A 25,048-nucleotide genomic window follows, 5' to 3' on the forward strand; every position below is an offset into this window, starting at 1 on the left:
TCTTAGAGAGAGATTTCATCCATTTTCCTTTCATTTCATTATTTCATTGGATCAGACAGACATGGCTGCTACTGACTGTTCCAGCAAGGTGGAGCTGACAGTTAGCTGTGACAATCTTTTGGACAGGGACACCTTCTCAAAGTCTGACCCTCTTTGTGTACTGCTTACCTGCGGCTCACAATCTCAGTGGTGTGAACAGGCCCGCACAGAGAAGGTACACAACTCCCTCAATCCGAGGTTCACCAAGAAGTTTGTCATTGATTACCACTTCGAGACGGTCCAGAAGCTGAAGTTTGGGATCTACGACATCGACAACAAGACCGTGGACCTGAGCGACGATGACTTCCTGGGAGAGATGGAGTGTACTCTGGGCCAGGTGGTGTCCGGAGGAAAATATACCCGGCCGCTTATGCTGAAGACCAGGAAGCCTGCTGGGAAAGGGACCATCAGTATCAGTGCTGACGAGATAAAAGACAACAGTTTGGTGAAGTTTGAGGTGGAAGCCCGGAAGCTCGACAACAAGGATTTCTTTGGCAAGTCTGACCCATTCCTGGAGTTCTACAAGCAGACAGAGAGCGGCTGGCAGCTGGCCCACAGAACGGAGGTGGTGAAGAACAACCTGAATCCAACGTGGAAACCCTTTGCCGTCCCGCTGCGGTCCCTCTGCGGAGGAGACGCCGAGAGGCCGCTAAAGGTGGAGTGTCACGACTACGACAACGACGGCTCACACGACCTCATCGGAAGCTTCGAGACCTCGCTGGCACAACTGCTGAAAGCGTCCAGAACCTCACCGGCGGAGTTCGAATGCATCAATGGCAAAAAGAAACAGAAGAAGTCGAGCTACAAGAACTCTGGCATCGTCAGCGTGAAGCTTTGCCAGGTGGTGAAGGAGTACACCTTCCTGGATTACATCATGGGAGGCTGTCAGCTCAGCTTTACCGTGGCGGTTGACTTCACCGGCTCCAATGGGGACCCCAGGTCCCCCCAGTCTCTCCACTACCTCAGCCAGCAGGGCGTCAACGAGTACCTGTCTGCCATCTGGTCCGTGGGCAGCGTCATCCAGGACTACGACAGCGACAAGATGTTCCCGGCCTTCGGCTTCGGCGCCCAGATTCCTCCGTCGTGGCAGGTTTCCCACGAGTTCCCCTTGAACTTCAACCCGTCGAACCCGTTCTGCACGGGCATCGAAGGCGTGGTGGAAGCCTACCGGGCGTGTTTGCCTCAGGTTAAGCTCCACGGTCCAACCAACTTCTCCCCCGTCATCAACCACGTGGCCCGCTTCGCCGAACAGGCTCTCCAGCAGACCACGGCGTCCCAGTACTTTGTCCTGCTCATCATCACGGACGGAGTGATCACGGACATGGACGCCACGCGCAGCGCTATCGTCGCCGCCTCCCGGCTGCCCATGTCCGTCATCATCGTCGGGGTGGGCGGCGCCGACTTTGGCGCCATGGAGCTGCTGGACGGAGACGACGGTCGCCTGCGTTCTCGGACCAGTGAGACCGCCGTGAGAGACATCGTCCAGTTTGTGCCCTTCAGGCAGTTCCGGAACTCTCCCAGCCAGGCTCTGGCCCAAAGCGTGCTGGCCGAGTTGCCTCAGCAAGTGGCCTCCTTCTTCAGTTTGTTCAAACTGAAGCCGCCGCGTGATCTTAATCCTTAATCGGTGACTTGATCGGGATGAGTTGACTTCATAATGTGATGCTGGAACTTCCAAGACCGATTTGTAGGCTTTTCCAATTTCATGAACTAACCTCCACCCAACAACAACATCAGTATGTCTGCAAACCCTGCTGCAACCAGCCCTATAGTAGGACCTGCACTGTGGCAAAGAACTAAGTCAACCAACACAAACCGAACACAAACGTCTAGCACAAGGAAGCTTCTGCTTTTCTTTTGTGACGTCCAGAATGCTTCTGCAGCACATCACGCTTTATGCGCTCTTCAAAGGGACCTGTGCCAGAATGGATTCGGCCATCGTCATGGGATTAACATGCGCATGTACTGTGCTTTACATGTGAAGTGTACAGTTGAATTGTGATATCATAGTATGCTGCCAGACTGCCAGACTGCTAGTATTGATCCCAGCCTGAACACAATCGAGTGACTGATCCATCCTTAGAATAATCATGCGCGCACACGCACACGTACACGCACACACACGCACACGTACACGCACACACACACACACACACACACACACACACACACACACACACACACACACACACACACACACACACACACACACACACACACACACACACACACACGAGAGAGGGACAGGTTGTTATCCTGACACCATTGTGGGGGTGTACTGAGCAGGGTGAAGCAGAAACAGACTGTTAACAGACAGACGGGCGAACACACACACACGGACGGACAGACGGACAGACGCACGGACGCATGGACGCACGGAGAGATGGACGGATGGATAGACAGACGCCCCGGACGGACGGGGGGGCAAAACATAGTCTCGGCCACACCTTCGACCTGGCCCAGACAAAAATACTCCAACAAAATAAATAGTGTCTGGTTCATAAAAAAGAAACACTAGGGGACACAGATAAGTTATGATGAGGAAATTATAACTGCCTCAGGATACGATGTGCAGTTATGGAAATCGAGTTGTTTCTGCTCTTAATACTTCCTATTTCTAACCTCTTTCCTGAAGAAAGTGGGACAAAATAAAGTGCATTGGCTTGGATTTGAGGGATCCCTGGTTATTTCCAGCCCCATCCTTTTAGAATGTGAGTGTTATAAATATCACAGATGCTGGGCAAATCTTGACCAATGACTCTTCGTGCCGCTCTTTCACTAGCTTATTAATCTGTCTTTGTTTCCACGTCCATCTGTGTCTCCGTGGCTCTAAGCCGATCTAAAAGCTCACAGCCCGTCTCAGCGGGACGCGTTGTGAGCTTGTAGATCTGCTATTTTCGGCGAAAAGAGTTGGTGTAGAGGGGAGAAAAGAGAAGACCAAGTATGGAGCCAAATGTCAAGTTCACTAACTATTAAGGTCTTAAAGTTGCGCACGGGGCGCAGTTGGTAGCGCTGTCACTTCACAGCTAGAAGGTCCTGGGTTCAATTCCCGCCGGGGGACACTGTGGGCGTGTTCCCTCCTCCGCGTCATCAGCGCCTACACCCTAGGTGAGGTTGGCGAAAGAGCCTTTCTGTGTGGAGTTTTCATGTTCTCCCCGTGTCTCCCAGGGTAGGTACCCTCACAAAACATTCAGTAATCCTGGTCTCTATAATGCCTCCCCCTGGCCAGCCGGGGTGCCTGATGGAGGGGAATGGAACTGGTTGGAATAACGTGTTCCTTCCACGCTCTACGTCCAAACCGGGGAACTCCCCCCTGTCAGGTGAAAAGAAGCAACTTGGACTACTCATGCACAGAAGGAAGCATGAGGTCGGTCCGTTGTCTCCCCAGGTGCGGCAGATGGAGAGCAGAGCCCAGGATTACATAGGCAATTGGCACTGGGTGAAAAAATGAGTTACAAAATCGTGGGATAAATAACAGGAAAAAAAAGGGTCTGAAAATACACTAATTGACATGAATGGCAGTGCCAAACAAGTCTACAGTACAAAGCCATCCATGAAATCACTGAAAAGGTTTGATCTGCATCACAATTTAGGGGTCCTCTTAATCTTTCTCAGCTGAGAGATCCTTTAATAGAGTAACGAAGTCACGACGTGAGTCGCTCATCCCCCGGTTCCACAGAAGTAATTTCTCTATGGAGAATAACATTGGGTCATCATAAAATCGTCTCATGTGAGCATTGTTTTCCATAAATAAACAAACTGTCTCAGCGATATTGTCAGGGAGGTGGCTCTGTATCGTTTATGATTGTCAGTCACTCATATTTGATACAGTCTGTTTCTTGTGAATGTAACTAATTCAGCGACAGTAACATTAGTGTTTTCTCACCATCAGTTGATTCTTCATATCCATATGAGTCAAACCGGAGGCTGAGATCATTTGTTTATGTTTGGAACACAGTTCTTATATGACACAATATGAAAAAAGTCTATGGGAATTCAGAATGGAGGGGAAAAAACAAGAACCAGGTAGGATGTGTAAATGACGTCAAACTTTGACGTCAGCTCTGTTGGCCTGAAAAAGCTTGTGGCTGATTGTGTTTCCTCTGCTGTCAGGTACATCCTGGAGGAGGCGCGGTCCCTGGGCCTGACGGGAGCAGGTTACATCTGGATCGTCTCCAGTCTGACCACCGGAAACCCAGACTTTACCCCGGAGGTAAGGAGGAGGCCCATAGAGCTGCTGAACGCACTTAAAGGACAACTTTGTTTTTTGAAGCGGTGAAAGCCGCTTCCAAGGAGTGGCTTTGTCTGTCCCGTACAGTCTGTCCCATAGGCTTCCAAGGAGTCCTGTGTTCGTGTCATGTCCCGTGCATCCAGAATTGAGGATTGGTCAAGCTTCACATGACAATTTGGCCCTCCAGACAAAATCATTCATTCATTCATTCAGAATTCATAAAAATATAGAACTAAAGAACATAGAAAGTATAGATCTAGAACACAGAATGTATAGATCTAGAACACAGATTTCACAGCTCTAGAACACATAGAGTAAAAATTCACCGCTTCACTTCGAACCGAGGTTAGATTTTTTTTTACAACAAGGGTTCATATTTTAGATAGTCATTAGAGAAAATAAAAGAAGATGTCTATCGTTTTAGTGATTTTAAGAGGGCAGCATTTTTGTCAATGCTGCTCTCAGAGCACATTAAATTATATGCATAGAACAATGGTCAATTTCTGCTCGGGGGCATACATGCAAATCAAAATCGTTAAAATCACTAAAACCATAGAAAGAAGTAAATGAAAACATTTTAACACTCATCTTTTATTTTCTCTATTTTCTCTATATTGTCCTTTAAGGTCAAGTGTCCTTAAAGGAAGTAATCTTCACTTTCTTTAAGGACACTTGACCCTTAAATGCAGTCAGTGTTTTTTTTTTTTTTCAGGTTCCACTTGAAAATCTCGAAAGGCGGCCCTCCCATCTGACCACTTAACACAGCTTAGGGCATTATCTTGTGCCAATATCCCTAATCATCTTACTGTAGGCATTTTAATAGCCTACTTTGAAAAGTATTGTAAAATATTATAGCCGATTTACAAAATAATGAATAATAATACATTCCCAATGTACTGTATGAAGAATGAATGGACCATTGTAAAGTGCTTTGAGTTGGCAACTTGCTTTGAAAAGCGCTATAAAAATGCCATCCATTATTAATATCACTAAATAGCTCTCGTTGTGAGCGTGCAGATTGGCTATTTAAAACGCTTTTGGCCCGAGCACCCTGGGCTGCAATCCCAGCCCACAGGTTGAGAATAGTGCAGGAATAGGCTGCAGAGTTGGATGTTATCATCCCTGCTTGTCATGTAAAGCAGTGGTTCTCAACCTTTTCAGGCCGCGACCCCCAAAATAATCATATTTTAACTGGGGACCCCCCCACCCTGACGAGCACTAAGAGTTGAAGCATTATATTTTGTATATTACGGTTCTATTGTAAAAATTGCTATCTTCACAATTTCTGCCTCTAATATTTGAAAACTTTGCCAATGTTTAATTTGTCATTTTAGAGGTATTAAAAACTCCTTAAATTGTCACTTTAGAAACGTGCAGATACCCTCTATACACTTAAACTTATGTTGGTTTGTTTACTGTTGCTTGAGAAAACAGTGTTGTACATTAAGTACATCATCTGGGGACCCCCCCAAAATCATTTGGGGACCCCCTTGGGGGTCCCAACCCACAGGTTTGAGAACCACTGATGTAAAGTAGTGTCTTTAGATTATCCCATACTGATTCACCTTCTAAATCAGTTAGTTCTCACATCACTTTCACGATGTTTCCTAAAAACTGTTTTAAAATATTGTACATGTACAAGCTTGCAGCGCTTGTAAATGTGACATTTTGGAATAGCCAACGCAAAAATTGAAAATGACACTCTCCTGGGTTTTAATGGGATAAGTGCAGCCAAACTACTCGATTCAGACCAAACTTTTCGGACACACTGTCTGCCAGAACCTTTTTCAGAGCCGCTCGCTGCTGGCAAACTTTGGACCCTGTCATATTGGATGAGACAGGATTTAAAGAAGAAAAAAAGGGGGGAAAAATGTGTAAGCCCTTCGGATTTTCCCCATGACACGGGACATTCTGTCTGCAAGTCCTGCAGTCTGCCTGTGTGGGCCTCCTCCGTGAGAGAGAGCGGACAGGATAGCGAGCCACAGAATGTTGGAGGAGACTATAATCTAAACGAGACAATTCCCACTGCTTGACGAAAGTGAACGTTGCCCCCAAAAAAGGCGTCACAGACAGTTTGCATGTGGGATGGTCTTGAGCAAACATGAGCACCAGAGGGTGCATGTGCTTGTTGACTGGCTCCCAGGCCACTGATGTACCATCTGGGCAGAGTTTACACTTGATTTAAAAACAAGGTCTGGTAAAGAAATAAAAAAATAAACTGTTTCCATGTGATCATCAGAGGCGCTTTGGTTCGCTTTACCGCCAGCTGCACACCCCTGTCATGTGACCAGGAGGTTAAAGGAGTAGTTCACTTCTTTTCTATTTTAATTACACATCCCACAAAGCCTTGATTTTGTGAAGATTTTTAGTTTTTGTTGCGTTCCTGATCCAATAATTTGATGACAGGTCAGACTCAAGGAGTCTCCTTGTCGGTCATCAAATTATTGTCTTAAGGCCTGTCCATACTTTGACCGATCAAAAGGTCTTTCTTTCTTTCCTTTTCGACCATAAGATTATGTCCCTCCCAACTTCTGTGAAGCAATGAGAGTTCGAACATTCCGGAGATGCTATGGACAGGCCTTTAGGAATGCGCCAAAAACTGAAAAAGTCTCCATGAATTCAAGACTTGATGGAGTGTGAAATTGATAGAAAATATTTTTTTGTGGGGTGAACTACTCCTTTAACTGATCCCAGTCACAGTCAGTACAGTTAGTAGCCCCGCTGTGCAACGTCATGTTGTCAAACAAGGAAACCTTCTCTGCAGGAAAAAGATGATTCGATTTACTAAACTGAAAATAAAATGAAGGGACTGTGAGTCCTTTTAATGAACATAATAGGACTACATTCCAGCATGGTTGATATAAGTGAAGAATTACACTTTTGTGTAATAAACATGGCAGACAGCTTGAGCAAGGAGTCATCCTCCTTCTCTGTCTAGCTAATCTGAAAGTCAGTAATGAAGCCTGAAAGGAACAAGCTTTATTTGTGTTGCTTTTCTTTCTTTCTTTCTTTCTTTCTTTCTTTCTTTCTTTCTTTCTTTCTTTCTTTTAGATCTAAAGTCTGCATTATTTAAACCCCAGACAACTTTGTTTGCATTCTTACCACGCATACAGACACTTGGCCAAATAACATCACTGACAGTATTACAGTTTACAACTGTTATCTGAATAAGTTACATTTTGTTTCCCATGGATCAAAGCAAGGTGTACAAATCCCAACATTTTTATTTTTAATATTGTATTATGTTGATTGCGGTTGAGCTTAAAATCTTTTACCACCTGTTCCCTCTTCCCTTGTCTGTGTAACTGTCAGCTATCCATCGCCTTGGCCTCCAGACAAGCCATGGTCGCAAAACAAACAAACAAACGATCGAAGTTTGAAAAACTCAAACGTAACGCAACGTGGACAGGCCTAGCATGTTGACATGGACTTTCAGATTAATCCATATGACGTTACCCGAGGCGAGACAAAAAGTTAAGTTTAAATTCTATTTTGAACAAAAATGTCAGCCTCTTCTCTGACCATAGCCTCGGGAGGCTGCAGCTGAGAAGTGGACGGTGGATTCACTCGACTGCTCACACCACCCAAAAGAAAACAACAACTCGCCCCGGACCCTAATCAGAAAATGTTGTCTGGAAATAAGGCAACGCGGGCATCGACATTTTCTTTTTTGATGTCTGATGTTTGTTTGCTGCCAAGGTCCGGGAGGACCGGCGTTGTCCTTAAGGCCTGCCATGTTTGGTCTCAGCCGGCTGTGGAGAAATGATATAAAGGTTTCCTCCTGTATCTCGATATGCCGTCTGTCTGTCTGTCGCTAAACTAAAGTTCCTGCCTGGACTTTTCAGACCGTATGTGGCTTGATGTGACTGGATGACTTAGCAGTCAGTGGTGTTTACTTTACTTTGCTGGAGCGTTTCCAATTTTCAGTACTTTTACTTCTACGCCACTACATCTCAGAGGCAAATATTATACTTTTACTCCAATGAATTAACGACTTACGCGCCCACAATGCAGCGCATATTGATATTCTTTTGACAATTCTTGGAAAATCTAAAAATGGACACAGCGATGTACAGTATTGACAATAAGAAAATGCACTTTGTAATGTTGTAATATTTTTTTAAGCACGTTCTTTTGGCTATTGCAGCAAGAATTTGTTGAAAGTAGTGCAAACGGGAGTGCAAATTTGTCTGAACAACTTTCACTTGTAAGTAGAGTAATCTTTGACCAGGAGTATCTACGTTTACTTTGACTCAAAAGTACTGGGAGTACTGAGAGTATTCTTTGTCCCAGGGCCTTGGTTGTGGTATAAAACGATAGAAAAGTTATCTCCCGTTATCTCGACACCCTGTCTGTCGCTAAACTGCCTGCCTGGACTTTTCGGGCCCGCATCGAGGCTGTCGCTTGATGTGACGGGATGACATAGTAGTTTAGTCTGCATTCTTCCCACAAAAAAACAAAACAATCGGACACCTCCTGCCAAAACCTGCCGGAAGATTCCAGAATCTGCCAAATATAAGCTTCCTCCTCCTCTTGCGCCTCCTCGCCATCACTGTCTAACTCTCTAGCTTTCCTACAGTGTCTTTATATGTTCAAAAACCCCTCCTCTATCCAAGTGGAGGAAAAGTATATCTCGTTGACTGTCGGGTATAAACTAAGGCTGGGCGAAAATGTATCGATATCGAGGTATCAACATGCAAGGTATACATATCGAAGAAGACAGCTTGAAATGAGGTATTGGTCTATATGTCAAATTAATTAACAGACATAATATCCATGCACATAGCACATGCAAAAAAGCAGTCCATCTGTAACCAGGTGTGGTTATTTCAATAAAACCATTGTTGAAAAATGGAAATAAGGCATTTCATGTCTTTGTTCTATGTGTACTGTGCAGTGTGCATGCATGTGCTATTCATTATCTGGGTTAGGCAGGCAGTGGACCTAAAGCAGAAAAGCATTAAAAAAGATAGAATTGTTTTTACTAATATCGTGAATAATATCGATATCGAGGTATTCAACAACATTATCGAATATCGAAGGTTTTTCTAATATCGCCCAGCCTTATTATAAACCTCATATGCCCAATAATGTTACTTTTAAGGATTCGAATTGCAATGTTTCACTTTCAAACATGTTTGGGGTCAGTTTATCGTCTACTAGGCTTCTAGTTTTTACATTGCTTGATACGGTATTTAGATGTTTGATATTCATTTGATCAGACAAGCCCCCTTCGTACCCAACCCATTGTAACTCCAAATTCTATTTTAACCATGTTAGGTTGGTGCTGAAATTGTCCTAATACATGTGTTTTCTTTACTTTTTTTCTCTGAAAATTAAAGAAAACTAATTTTAAAAGTAATTGAAATAGCATAGATCTAAATACTGAATCAAGCAACTTAAAAACTGTCTGAGGTACTCCACTACATCTCTGTTCCAAATATTATACTTTTACTCCACTACAATTATTTGAACGTTTTAGTTACTATACAGTACATAGATTTAGATTGTTATTACTAAACTTATATTACCAACTTCAGCCCTATATACATTTTGGCCATTAGAAAATAGCCGATCTACAAACTCACAATGCGTTGCATCACGACGCATTGTAATCTTGTAGATCTGCTATTTTCAAAATATTTGTACACATTTGAAAACCTGAAATGGGACATTCTGCATAATGAGTACTTTCACGTTTGGTACTTTAAGTTGATACCAATGCTTTTGCTCTTAAATTAAAGTACATTTTGAATACTGGACTTTTACTTGTAACAGAGTATTTCTACATTGCAGTATTTTACTTAAGTAAAACATTTGAGTACTATTTCCACCACTGCTTTTAAGTAATAAAGTACTTCCACCACAGATGTTCCCGCTGGGTATGATCTCGGTGTCGTATGACGAGTGGGATTACCCGCTGGACACGCGGGTTCGAGACGGCGTGGGCATCATCGTGTCGGGAGCCACCGCCATGCTGAGAGAGAAGGGGGAGTTACCAGAGGCCATGGGCAGCTGCTACAGCCAACCAGGAGACAGGAGCCCGGGGAAGCTCCCGCCCAGCGCCCTGCGCAGGTAGGGCCGTCACCGCTATGACATTTTACATGACGATTCATTGTCAATCAAATGATTGCGGTTATAGCGATTCACGATTATGACAAAACGATTATGATAAAATAATTGCGATTATGTCAAATAATTGCGATTATGTCAAATAATTGCGATTAGACGATTATGTAATAATCGTGGCCGCGCAATGGGCCTGAGCAATGGGCTTGCCCCTGTTCCTCACCTACTTTTTAAGCCATTTGTAGCCTCTGCTTCATGGTACGACCCGATGAAGATGTATTGACATCGAAACGTTGTGACGTTATTTGCCTACATGCATTAAAAAGGCTTTAATTGTCAGAGTTTGCTCGTTTGCTCCAGTGCCAAGCCCAAATGTGATTTGTGGCCTATCTAGTTTTTCATGCAGACTGAATGGCAAATCGCATTCCTCAGTCTGCATAAAACTGACTCTGGATAGGAAATGCCAGTCTAAACAGGGATAATAATTAGACTAAAGAAAAACGATGCTGTGCCTCGCCTGACTTGCATGACTGTGATGAAGATGCACTTGGCATCGGAGTGCTTACTCACTTTGTTTAATCGTAGATAAAAGGGCATTCGTTAGCCCCCGTGACGCTCCGGCGCTTTGTTCTGTTACAGTAAGTTGTCTGAAGATGCCGTCATGAAATCACGAAATGGAAATGCCTGCTCGGAAGTTTCAAAGTCGGATGACTGTTCGGTTCGTCTTTCACAAGTCTCGAGGTCGTCCCTTTGTCTGTTCTTGAATGCTGCATACCGCGCTGCATAAGTCTCATAGCGTTCGGATGACAGCGGGAGATGAGAGCCGAGGAGAAGGGAGGGGATGACAGCACTGTTTAAAGTGGAGATGTACTGTACATCCCGCCATATTGATATTAGCCATTGTGTACATTCATTCAACCGTCTCAGTCTACACAGACCATTGAACCCAACAGATCTTTGAAATCACGTGAGCACGTGTGTGTGTGTGTGTGTGTGTGTGTGTGTGTGTGTGTGTGTGTGTGTGTGTGTGTGTGTGTGTGTGTGTGTGTGTGTGTGTGTGTGTGTGTGTGTGTGTGTGTGTGTGTGTGAGTGCACGTGTGTGCGTGCATGTGTGTGCGTGCACGTGTGTGTGTGTGTGTGCATGCGCTAACTTGTGTTTTATACCAGTGGATGTCATAAAGTCGGGATTAAAGCAGCTTTTATCAGCTTTGTTCTCTCATGCCTTTTTTTGTTGTTATGTGGACTTGTGGGTGGTGCGTGCGTGTGTGCGTGTGCGTGCGTGCGTGCGTGTCTGTCTTCGGTCTCTGCGGCATAGAATGCAGTCAAATATTGTTCTGAAGAAATAAAAGCACGTACACACATACATGCACACATACCAGTACATGCACACACCCTACACGCATATTGTACATACATGCACACACCTACACACACACACACACACACACACATACATGCACACAACTACACACACATACATGCACACACCTACACGCACACATACATGCACACACACACCCTACACGCATAATGTACATACATACACTCACCTATGCACACACATACAGTACATGCACACCTACACGCACACATACATGCACACACACACGCAATACTGTAGTGTACATACATGCACAGCGTCACACACACACACACATACATGCACACACATACACGCACACATGCATGCACACACCCTACAAGCATACTGTACATACATGCACACACCTACACACACACACACACACACACATACATGCACACACCTACACGCACACATACATGCACACACACCTACACGCACAGATCTTGCTGGTTGCTGTTTTCTGCACCCTACAAGCATACTGTACATACATGCACACACCTACACACACACACACACACACACATACATGCACACACCTACACGCACACATACATGCACACACACCTACACGCACACAGATCTTGCTGGTTGCTGTTTTCTGCATCTTCTCTTGTTTGATGCTGTGATGTTGTGACAATGTGCATCTCATTTGCATTGTTTTGTGCACAGTATACCATTGCTGCCGGACAGAAACCTCTTATCTCCATATTCCAACTTTATGTGTGTTTTTCGCAAATCAAATCCCCACGTAATCATTTACTAGTCTACAGGGTCACACAAAAGCACCGCAAGTAGCAGATCCACAAGCTCGAAACGTGGCGGGAAGCGCCGAGTTTCAAGCTTGTAGATCTGCTGCTTTTGCTGATTTTTAAAAAATGTTAATCCTTAAAAGTAACAGTTTTGGACGTACAGTATGAGTTTTCCACCCGACAGAGGCGATCTGTTTCCTCTACATTACCATGATGCACTTGTTAAAATGCATCTAAACAGAAAACCAAGGCCACTTGTGAATGCTGTCGCCGCCGGGGCAGAAACCTTGTATCTCCATACTTTCAGTATTTACTAGACATTTGGTATTCATTTCCCATACTTTTTTTTCATGTTTATGCAACGTATTGTGAGCTTGCCTTGCATAATGTTCTAAAGTGTCCTTGGGTTTTAGAGATATTGATAAGAGCTTGTGACATAAAAAAAAAAGTTGTTGGTGTATATAATATACCAAGATCATGTCACGTGTTCATACTCTGATGTTCCTGTTGTTGTTGTTGTTTTTTCTTCTCTTTTTCGCACTCTATTATTATTATCAGCTATGCTGGTGCATTGCTTGAAAAAAGTCAAACAAAATTAGGTTTTAAGGCCCTTTCCCACTGGCCGCGATAACGATAAAAAATATATCGTTTTCAATTGAAGTTGATGGCACCACATGATAAAGCCCTTCATAATTGATATGAACACTGACATATCTTTATCTTTATCTTTATCGCGTCCGGTGGGAAAGAAGCTTTACTCTTATGTACGGTACATGTACAACAACAATAAAGCACAACCTTGAAACTTGAACCTAAATAATAACTACATGGGAACACTGGTTCTTCTTTTTTCCTCTTTTTTGGAAAATTATTTTATTATTTTGGACATACAAGGTTTCCACCCGACAGCGACAACGAGCATCACTGTGCATGTGAGGGTGTTTTGTGAGAAGGCGACAGGGATTCAGTGGGGGGTGTAGAGCTAATAAGGAAACCACCATGACATTTGCTTTGGCCGTTTGTTCTATACTTTGAGCTTGTGGCTTTTTATTTATAGCACCACATTTTCATCTTCTTTTGTTGTTGCCTTTTTACCCAGGGAAGACTTAACCGAGCAGCATGTATTACTTACTTTTGTATTCAGTCTTTATTTAACCTTTATTTATTTATTCTTGGAGGACCCACATTGCCTTTCTCGGTTACACACTTTTAAACACACCTAAACAGAAGCAGAAAAGAAAGGAAAATAGCTGAACACAAAGGAAAATAACAAACAAGTGCAGTGACAAGTATGATAGTAGTAGTAGTAAGTATCACATGCATGACATTTGGTAACACGCTTAACTCTCCCCACGCTTCGAACGATAACGCTCGCCCCATTTTTTACAGAACGTCGATGCCAATACGGCGCTCGTTCGGTTCGTTCGTCTGATGACTGTAAGCTGATGAGGCGTCGCGCGGCCGTTTACTGTAAACACATTTTCCGCTGTGATGGTGTAAAAAATCCATTATGCGTTAGATCAACGGAGAACAATTCACTTCCTTGTTGATTTCCTCTGGCCCGGAGGCTCTGTAGCCAGTGACTGCTCTGAATGTACGGCAACACATAGCAGGACAATTCACATTCATTCTCGCATGACGCCGCCCTCTGCTGCCTGGCAGACCAAAGTGCACTATTGCACAACCAAAAAAAATAAAAATAAATAAATAAATGTCTGTCTGTCTATCTACTATAACGTCGCAAAGGTAAGCCGCTTTTTGATGGCGCCAGACCCAATAAATAAATAAATGATCTGGCAGTAGGAGAGTTAAAGAGGTGGTGCCATAGTTTTGTACTTTTCTTGTTTTGTATGTGTCTATGGAGTTAACATTACTCTTATAGACCCACAGGTGTGGTTAGTATGCAAATATGTCTTCCCTGTGTATTTTTGGTTACTTCCTGAAAGCTGGAAGCCTCTCAGTCAAAAGGCCCGATTGAAATACACAGATTTAATGACATCATAATATCCTCCCATCCACTTTTTACCATCCAACAACACTGTGGGTGTGGCTAAATTCAGCTGGGTCACCACCCAATCAGGCATACTTAATGAACAGGTGGGTGTGGCCACATAAAAACATAATTTTAACACTTTCTGTACACTTCTCTAAAAAAAATCCTCCAAGTATAATCATAATAATCTGACGATTATGTTTTGGGGGGAAATAAATCCCGGCACCATGTCTTTAACTCATATGCTGCTATTTTAAACATATGCTGAACTGTTTTCCTGCCAAATTGTCCTTACCTTTTTACGTGGGCACGTGCACGCATAGTGCATGATCTGTGCGCGACTCATGTAGTAGACCGGTAGACAAGATGACAGCTTTCGAATAAAAAGAAATCCATTGGAATAGACAAATCCGTTGCCAGGCAGTATCCTGCTGTAAGCGCCAGTATTTACATAAGAAAACATTGGAAACAGCCAGCTGTCCGCTATGGTAACACGTGGACACGTTCGCGCACATAGCAGACGATATGTGCGCGGATCATATGCCAGGCAGGCACAAGAATCAAACAGCTATCAAATAAAAAGAAACGCGTGAAAAAAGACGATTATATGACCGTCCAGCTCCTTCCTCTGTTTACAACGCAAACCTATGGGACGGAAGCTGCGATTGGCTCTCAGACCGGATATGGAAACCTAGATCCGGTCTAAACAGGAAATACGGGATACAGTTAGGAGGCGGGCCTAAAGTCTCCGAAGCGGCTATATACAGCGACCATACTTTTAATTGTTTCATAATGATTAAAGCTAATTACATTTCCGGGATCGACGGGCATCGCAGAGTGGTACAGCGGGAAATCTCCGGTTTCTACGGGGATCGCAGGAAATGAGTTAATATATTGTTGCTGTCGGGCAGAAACCTCTTATTTTCATATTTTCATATTTTGCTATTTTTATTGTATTATTATTTATTATTTTGGTAAATGAATGCCCTACTTGATCATACTACAGCGTCACACAAAAGCATCAAAGTAGCAGATCGGCACCTTCCAGAGTTCGCTTTATGACCCGGAGAGAAGTAAGTAAGCTAATGGATAACAAAAAAACAACGCTGTTGTGGTGTTCCCCATAACAGAAAAACCTTCACTGTAAAGGATACAGTGATGGATGCGATGTGTATTGTAATAACTGTGTGGGGGCAGAATGATAGATTGCATCTACAGTAAAGGCCTACTATAGGTGTAGTACAGTAAAGAAAGGCCTTCCAAGTAACTGCACCTTTTTAGTCTCAGACAGAGTTAGGGTTACATGCTGGGCCCCTGATTCAGCCCGGGAAAAAGAGTTGGAGAGGCCCTCATTGCTACTCAAAGATTTGAGACAAGCCAGTGGGCCAATTACATGAGTTATATTTTGTCGTTGTCGGGTGTAAACCTTGTATGTCCAAAACCGTTTGTTTTGTATTTATCATTTTAAAAATGATTTAAACTAGTGAAAACAGCCGATCTACAAGCACACAACGCCTCGCGCTGCGAGGCGTTGTGTGCTTGTAGATCTGCTGTTTTCACTACTTTTGTGCGACAGCCTTGTATGATGAAGCAGGGCTTTGCTTTGCGAAAAAAATTACAAATTTGAAACTTGGAGATACAAGGTTTTTGCCCGACAGTGACGATTTACTTTGTTGACAGCCCAGCCCTCAAAATGGAACGAAGTCCGACATTTTATTTTTAATTTTTTCCTAATGGCCGGCCTGGACCGGCCGGGAATGAACCGGCCGTTCGGTAGTTGTCCCGCTTTTCCCAAATGGCCAGCACGTCCCTGGTCTCAGAACAATGCCGAAGTGAAACAGTTGGGACATTTGAAATGCCTTGCCACCAAGTGTCCAGTGGTGGAAAAAGTACTCAAATTCCTTACTTCAGTAAAAGTATCAATTCTGCAATGTAGAAATACTCTGTTACAAGGAAATTTTAAATTGACTTGGGTAAAAGTAGAACATCAAATATATATACAGTACTTCCAAGTACAAAAGTAGAAAGTACCCATTATGCAGAATGTCCCATCTCGAGTTTTCAAATCATTTGAAAATAGCAGGGCGTCCCCAGCTAAAGTAGTTAACATAGCATCAACACATTTTAACCACTTTAACAATTTCTTTATGTCGGCTTTTCAAAAATAGCAGATCCACAACCTCACAGCTTGTGAGAATGTTTTACATAAACATTCTCTTCCTAGGGGGTCCCTGGCACAAAACCAATACATATACGTACATTCGGGGGTCCTTGACATGAATGAGTTTGAGAACCAGTGCTATAGACGATGTAAGTAAACTGTCGATATGTGCGTCTTGTGTCACTCACGCCTGTCTCGGCGTCAACAAATTCCTGTTATTATATTTCCATCATTGTGATAAGACATTTTTAAGCCATTTAGGCCTAGAAATATTGAATGCTTTAACCAGTGAAAAATAGCAGATATACAAGCTCACAGCGCGGCACCGAGTGCCGCGCTGCGAGCTTGTAGATCTACTATTTTTGAAAAAGTTGTGAAAATGTGTGCAAATCTTTGAATATATATATGTTCAAAGTGAACGTTTGTAACTCAAATTTTGCTTCTGGGTGGTCCCTGGAACTAAATATTTTGAGATGGGGGTCCGTGGACAAATACATATCATTTTGGCGGCCCTTCACATGAAAAGGTTTGAGAACCACTGACATAGTAGTCTCTCAAGAACAGACTAACTGAGCTCCAGTTAAGTGAAAAGGACCTTTTCTTTGACGATGGCTGGCCAGATTGCTGCCATAGAAACATAGGTTTTTCAAAAAACCTTAGAAGGATTCAAAAGACACTTATAGAATCAGGTCAAAATTCTAATTTTCACGATTTTTCAAAAATAGCAGATCTACAAGCTCGCAGCGCGGCACTCGGTGCCGCGCTGCGAGCTTGTATATCTGCTATTTTTTAATAGTTAAAGCATAAAATAATGATACTCAATAATGTGTACTCGTTCTGGATGGCTTAATGTGATCCGCGACCATGGGCTAATCCAAGATGATTGTCTAAATCTGTCTGGACTTATCGAGTGGCACTAAGGAGATGCACGCCTGCACTGTAATAATCAGGATTGTACAGTTGAAGGGGGAGTATAACGTCTAGACACAGCCCTGCAGCGTACAGGGGGGGACCAGCCTAATGTGGAAAGAGAAAAGACTCTCCAATCCCCTCTTCCCCGTGTCAAAGCTAATTAAAACTGCAGACTGTTGTTGCTCGGCGCCTTTTTGGTTTCTATTTCCTGCTTATTAGTGGCCCGCAATTGGTTTGTACTGTCATCTTCTCTCTGAGAGCACATTATACCTCTAGAAAATAAGTCTATTGGGCTTTCAGCGAGACAACCATGCAAATGTAAGAAAGTTGTCACACCATCCCTTCTCCAAAGTTGCTCCTCTGGGCTCTTGTGGTAGCTTCTCAGCGGAGTCTCCCCAGCTGGCCTCTTCAGATGTCTGAGAGAGAGAGAGAGAGAGAGAGAGAGAGAGGCAGAGAGACAGACAGAAAAAAAAAGAAGCAAATTGCAGAATTTTGCACTCATTAAAGTGCAGATAATTATCCTAAAACCGCTGCAAAGCATCTCAATAAGGAGAAATGAAAAAGAATGCTGGTGTGCTGGCCTGTAAGCACTTCTGGCCTCCGGCACTATAAAAGATATCAATTTGCCAGCCAGCTTCGCATAGTTTATCTTTGCAGCAGCTAGTGAGGATAATTTTGTCCCCAAAAACCTCCAGTGATGCTCTAATGAATGAATTTTAAACAAATGCAGTTGCCGTTTCATTTTAAGCACTTACAGTAAGACCCATTTACTTAAAAAAAAAAGAAGTAAAAAAAGAAAAAAAAAGAAAGAAGTAAAAAAAGAGTACTGCTGCAGCTTGTAGATCTTGTTATTTTCTGTATTTTATTGTATTATTATTTCTTTTTTAAATGGGGGGGTACCCTTTCTGGGTTTTCTGAAAAAAGAATCCCATTGTTCACAAGCATTTATGGAAGCAAGTCGTGTTGCACCCCGAAAAGACATGCCAGCCTCATTGGCTTTAATCAAAAACTCATTCCAGAAGTGGCAACACGTCCAAAAAAACTCTGTTGTTCCCCAGAGCGCTCTGCAGCAGGAGTTCTGCTGCATGTATTATTAATTGTGGGAAAACTATGACAAGGTGGTCCACTGTCTGTCTGCCTGTCGCACTGACAAAACAAACAACAGTCATGAACAGCAGCAGCAGCTGGCAGGCAAGGCCCACTGTCGCCCAAACGGACACAAACATGGTCAAGTTCATCTGTTAACGTTGTGGACTTTGATTTAGTTTATTCGTAGTCTTTTGCTTTGCTTTTTTTTGTTTAGTTTTAAGCTCCATTCCCACTGGGCACGATAACTATAAAGATAACTATAACTATATCGCTCACCATTGTATTTTCTTTTTTTTATAGTTGGTGTGAACGCTACCATCCACTTGACTTAATAATTTTGTAGGTTTAGGCATAGTTTTACTGAGGTTACGTTCAGGAATACCTGGTGGTGATGCTTGGTCTACGGCATACACATGGGCAACTGGCGGCCCGGAGGCCACATGCGGCCCCCACCTTCACTTAATGCGGCCCACTGGTTAATACCAGAATACTGGTATATTATTGATTTCAGCTGTTACAATTACAACCATGGTCTGCTTTAATTCCATCAGTCTATATTAGTAGCTTAATTAATGACTAGTATAGTAGTATTATTATAGTATTATATTTTTATGTCCATTGTTTTTGTATTTAGGTTCATAAAGTTAACATGAGTATATAACTAAATGCATTTAAAAAGAAATCAAAATGTTACATTTCAGGATTCCAATTAAAAAACAAAAAATACTTCAGGATTCCAATTCAAAAGAAGCAAAAAATAGCCGATCTACAAACTCAAAACGCATCGTGCTGCGATGCGCTTTGAGCTTGTAGATCTGCTATTTTTGCATCTTTTGTATGAGATACTACTAGAATGACAAAGTAGGACGTAGCAATATGCAATGTGGCCCTCTCGATTGAAGGTGGAAATATAGTGGCCCTCGCCATCATCAAAGTTGCCCACCTCTGCGGTCTACGGATTCAAGCGTTTTCATATTTTTTTGACATACAAGGTTTCTTGCCCGATAGCGACAATATACAGCCTGCCCCATTGGCATGCGTGCAGCGTGTGACTCAGTCTGTATAGCATCCACAGGCCAGGGCTTACATTACTTAGATCCATTAGAGCTGTGAGCTTCTAAGCGAAAAAAGGCCACCAGGCTTTTTTTCCCCCCCAGCTCTTGATATGACAACAGCAATAACAACAAAGACAAAGCGCCCTCTCTTATCGACATGCACACAGTGATATTTATAAGATTATCATTTAACTCAACCTCTCCCGGCAGATGAAAAAACTGCCCTAGCGGGGCCTAGATTTGTCAGATTTTCTTTTTCTTTTTTGTGGTAATTAACTGCTAGGTTGCGTTGGAGCAGGCAACCTGCCACAAGCACTGAAATGACTCTCATTATGCCATTGGTGTAAAGCAGTGGTTCTCAAGCTGTAGGTCGGGACCCCCAGGGGGGTCACCAAATTATTTGGGTGGGTCCCCAGATGATTAACTTAATGTTGTTTTCTCACTCAACAGTAAACAAACCAACATAGAGTTGAAGTGTATAGAGGGTATCGGCACATTTCTAAAGTGACTTTTTAATACCTCTAAAATGACAAATTAAACATTGGCCAAATTGTCAAACATTAGAGGCAGACATTGTGAAAATAGCCGATCTACATGCTCACAACGCTTCGCGTTGTGAGGCGTTGTGAGCATGTAGATCGGCTATTTTCACAATAGAACCGTGTTATACAAAATGTAATTCCCCAACTCTTAGTGGGGGGTTTATTTTTGGGGGCCACGGCCTGAAAAGGTTGGGAACCACTGGTGTAAAGTAACTAAGTACATTTACTCAAGTACTGTACTTACTGTAAGTAGCTACAATTTTGAGGTATTTTTTTGTTTTACTTTACTGGAGTATTTCCAATTTCCAGTACTTAAACATTTACTCCACTACATCTCAGAGGCAAATATTGCACTTCTACTCCAGTACAATTCATTGAAACATGTAGTTACTAGTTACTTTGTAGATTTGGATTATTATTACAAAACATACATTAACCACTTCAGCCCTACATTTCGGCCATTTAAAACATTCTCAAAAGATGTGTATACATGACGAACTTGTTGATCAAAAGTAGAAAAATACGCACATCTCTTGGTGAGGTGCTGGGTGAAAAATAGCACAATAGACAAAAGGAAACCCGCACACTCTGCTCCAAATTACTGAATATTTATTGACGACGTTTCGAGCTACAAGCTCTTCATCTGGTCAAAACCCGCGCTGTGTGTCACCAACCCACTTTTATGGAGACACCCATAAGTCACGTCAGCAGGGGGTGGAACAACACAGCAAGGTAACCAAGTATACAATATCAGTGATACAGTGTTCATCATCATATTTCAATACACAACAGTGAAACAAACAAACAGATAAGACATGATTATTACAAAAGGAATAATAAAAATCTAGAAAATCATATTTTTTGTTATTTTTTCTTCTTTTTTTGGCAACAAGAGAAACAGTACAAAAGTGCAAGGTAAATAGATGCACCAAGGATGGAGGTACAGAGTGACAATTATAGGAAATGGCTGATATAAAAATCTTCATTCATACCCTTAGGAGACATGGTATTAAGGGTGAAAATCCAAAAAGACTCCCGCTGCAATAATAGTCTGTTTATATCACCACCTCTTCTAGGGCATTTGACCTGTTCAATGCCCTGGTATCTAAGGGTGGAAACACTGTGCCCAACATGACGAACAGTTTGTGAAATGGGATTTCTCACATGCCCCTGTTCTAGCGCCACCACGAGGCTGCGTGTATACATGTGACCCGACGGTCGCTTATCTCCCGATTAGGGAGTCTTACTGGTACTTTAAGTATGCTTCGACGCCAATACTTTTGTACTCTTACTCGAGTCAATTTTGAACACCAGACTTTTACTTGTGACAGAGTATTTCTACAATGGGGTATTGATACTTTTACTAAAGTAAAAAATGTATTGCTTTTTTCTTCACTGCCAGGACCTATAGATTTGTCTTTTTTATTTTTTTTGCAATCACCCGCTATAGTTAGGTTGGAGCTGGCAACCTGCCACAAGCACTGAAATGACTCTCACTAATAGTCTATTATGCATGTTGACAACACTCCAGTTTTAGGCCAGGATGGTGCCCTGCACAGAAATACACTTGTTCTGCTTGTTATGCAGTGTTATGTATAGTGGCTTTTTGGTGCTTGTGTACGCATCGCATGGCATGCTACGGCTGCCAATTAATTAACCGCTGAATGTGTTCGATGTGAAGTTAAGTGATCATTTACAAATAGCGACACCACATGTGCACGTGTGAGCGTGCGTGCGTGCCTGTCTGCCTGTGTGTGTCTGCCTGTGTGTGTGTGTGTGTGTGTGTGTGTGTGTGTGTGTGTGTGTGTGTGTGTGTGTGTGTGTGTGTGTGTGCGTGTGTGCGTGCGTGCGTGCGTGCGTGCGTGCGTGCGTGCGTGAGTGTCCGGTCCTATCTGAATCTCCTACTGGCAGATGACCCATTCATTCATTAATTATTGACTCAGGAATGCAAAAAATAAAATGACAAATAAATTACCATGATATCAAGGCTTAATGGATTGTATAATTGATAGAAAATAAATTGATTGAACTACTCCTTTAATTTGTAAATTATTTGGCTCATGAATCCAGGAAAAAAAGAAAAACAATAAAATAAATATGCAAACAACCCACTCATAATAATCCAAGCTGAACTGAAATTGAAAAGAAAAGGTCAAAACCAAATGTAATTCCTAACCTCGGTACTCCACCACTCCAGAGACCACATCACCCCCAGTGCTCCATGCACGACCTTCACTGGCCCTCTCTCTCACACACACACAAACACATGAACCAGGCACGTGCACACAAACATTAAAGGGGGCTTGAGCCCCTGCCCTTTTACCCGTCTGTAAATAGTGCCCTCTCTAGACCATGAATGCAGTTTTTACGATGGTGAAAGAAATGCAAATGCCCTCTTTCCATGCCATGCAGCATTCACGAGAATTGCCTTGTCCAAACTCTCCTGAACTTGAATGCAGCATCTTATGTTGAAAGAATCGCCCTCTCTGTATAGAAATCCATGGCGTTACGCCACATCTCCATTATTGACTTGATTATGCTTAGTTCAGTGTGTTGTCAAGCTCACAACACGTCACGCTGCGACGCGTTGTGAGCTTGGAGGTCTGCTATTTTCAATATTTTCACCAAAAGGCCCTTTTAGACATTTCAGCCCCTGCCTCTCTAACATTCTCTGCACGTCCCTGCACACACAAACACATGATTATGAACACACTTCAACATTCTCCTCACTCACACAATGTGAGCCCCCCCTCCCCTCGCTCCCTCTCTGACCTCCATGCCCCCTCCCCCTTCAGGGTCCGCTGGCGTCCACCTCCTGGCTCCTGGTGGTCCCCATGGCCCAAGCCGTCACCACCTCAGAGCCTGGGGGTGACAGGGCCTTCTCACCTGCCGCCACCTCCATAATATGAAACTCACTCTCTATTCACATTATGGAATAAATCATCACTGTTGTCAGGCAGAAATCTCCTATCTCCATATTGTAACTTTCTGTGTTTGTTTGTTTTTTCTGGGGGGTTTTTCCCACATGAATTACCGCCCTATACTTGATTGACAGCGTCACACAAAAGCATCAAAAGTGGCAGATCCTCGGCTTGTAGATCTGCTACTTTTGCGTAAGAATTGCGAATCCTGAACGTTTTTTTGACACTTGCTTTGGCAATGCAAACGTATATTTGTAAACGTATATTTTCTCTTTCATGCCAATAAAGCTCCATTGAATTGAAAATTGAATTGAGTCTCCTACCGGCTCAAAGGGTCTCCTACTGAGTCTCCTGTTGACAGATGACCTGGTCATCAAATTATTGGCTTAGAAATGCAACAAAAACTAAAACTATCTCCATGATTTAAAGGCTTCATGGGGTGTGTATAGATAGAAAATAAGTATTTCTTGACTACTCCTTTAAGCTACTGTAGGTTTGATTTATTACGTTACTTTTAGCTCTTCATTGTTTTCTTTGCGCTGTACTTGAGTGATTTACAAATTAAAATCTCCTGGGTTAATGTATCATTTTAACTCAGTGTGTGTTTGTACCAAAATGTAACCCAGGTCCACTGCTTACATTTGTACACTCTCTGAGCTAAAGTAACCATATGGATTCGGCTGTGTTCGTTTGATATTTATCTGGTATCCTCGTGTCTTTGAAGCACTAAATTGCTTACTTTTCGCTCTGCTTACATCACCGTTTATACCTTGTCGTTTTACAGACTGGGTTTTCATGTCATTGACTCGCTCAGATCTTCCACTTAAGTTGCTCTGGATGAAGAGTGTCTGCTAAATTGCACACCCGTAATGGCCTGTTATCTCACTCTCTCAACAACTTTGAACGGCTGTTCTGCGGCTTTCAAAGCCGCTGCATTTTTTTGGGCAGGCTGAGTGCGTGTACTTTAAGTACTGTAAAACGCGTATGTGTGCACTCAATCTTGCGTGGAATTTTGTGTTGGTTTTAGTGATTGCGTAAATGTGGGTTAACTGAATGAGCGTTCTATCAGTAGACATACAGACAGACAGACAGACAGACAGACAGACAGACAGACAGACAGACAGACAGACAGACAGACCGACCTTTACTGATCCTGGGGGAAATTGAGTTGTCAAAGCAGCACGGTAGTCAGGGTGAAAGTCCCGAACGCCCTAAGGGCGAGAAGCAAAACAACAGGGACTGACACAATATGTCCATATATGGGCTTTCCCAGATACAGTATTGATGACATCAGGGATCTCAATATACCGGTATGGGCATAAAAGAGACAAGGACAGAATTATTTTTGCAAGTGTGGTTGTGAGTCACACTTGCAAATTAATTGTGTTGGTCATATATGTAACGTATTAGAAGTCAAATGAGCACGCACATCTTACAAAAAACATTCCGGGTGCTGAGCAAAAATACGTACATAGAGATAGAAGAAGGCCAGCACACTGTCTGAAGCTCCCAGGGGGATTTTATTAGGCAACGTTTCGACCCATGAAAGGGTCTTCGTCAGGCATGACGACGAATAATACATAGTATTATGTGCATAGAAGATAATACATAAAATCAACAGTAATGTGTCCCAACCAATCACCTGTGTGTGCGTGTGCGTCCGTGTGTGTATGTGTGAGGGCGTTCGCACTGCACCACTGACTGGTCCGTTAGGCATGAATATGGCGAAAGAAATCGATGGAGAATGCTGATGGGGAAATGCTATCTAACATTTGACTCTCCGCCTCCCACACACACACACACACACACATGTACGCACACATGCACACGCTCATGCATATAAGCACTCTTCTATTCTCACATACACCGACTCAACGCACACGCACACACACACACACACACACACACACACACACACACACAC

General features: G+C 43.0%; 2 protein-coding genes across 2 annotated transcripts in view; both read left to right on the forward strand.

Moving 5' to 3' along the window:
* LOC308280795 (glutamate receptor ionotropic, NMDA 2A-like) overlaps positions 1–25,048 on the forward strand; it is a gene marked incomplete at both ends in the record, with an annotated part of 238,007 nt that overhangs the window by 115,481 nt on the left and 97,478 nt on the right. The window contains 2 exons of the mRNA XM_080720958.1: positions 4,150–4,249; positions 10,137–10,342. Coding sequence (XP_080577084.1) covers positions 4,150–4,249; positions 10,137–10,342 — 306 coding nt within the window. The remainder of the gene's footprint in view (positions 1–4,149; positions 4,250–10,136; positions 10,343–25,048) is intronic.
* LOC308281535 (copine-3-like) lies at positions 62–1,660 on the forward strand (the record flags this gene model as incomplete). The annotated part of the gene is made up of 1 exon (XM_080721752.1): positions 62–1,660. The coding sequence occupies one exon, from the start codon at positions 62–64 to the stop codon at positions 1,658–1,660; it is 1,599 nt and encodes a 532-aa protein (XP_080577878.1).

Source organism: Nannobrachium achirus, assembly GCF_963921795.1.
Source record: "Nannobrachium achirus genome assembly, chromosome: 3".
In the NCBI taxonomy this organism is placed as follows: domain Eukaryota; kingdom Metazoa; phylum Chordata; class Actinopteri; order Myctophiformes; family Myctophidae; genus Nannobrachium; species Nannobrachium achirus.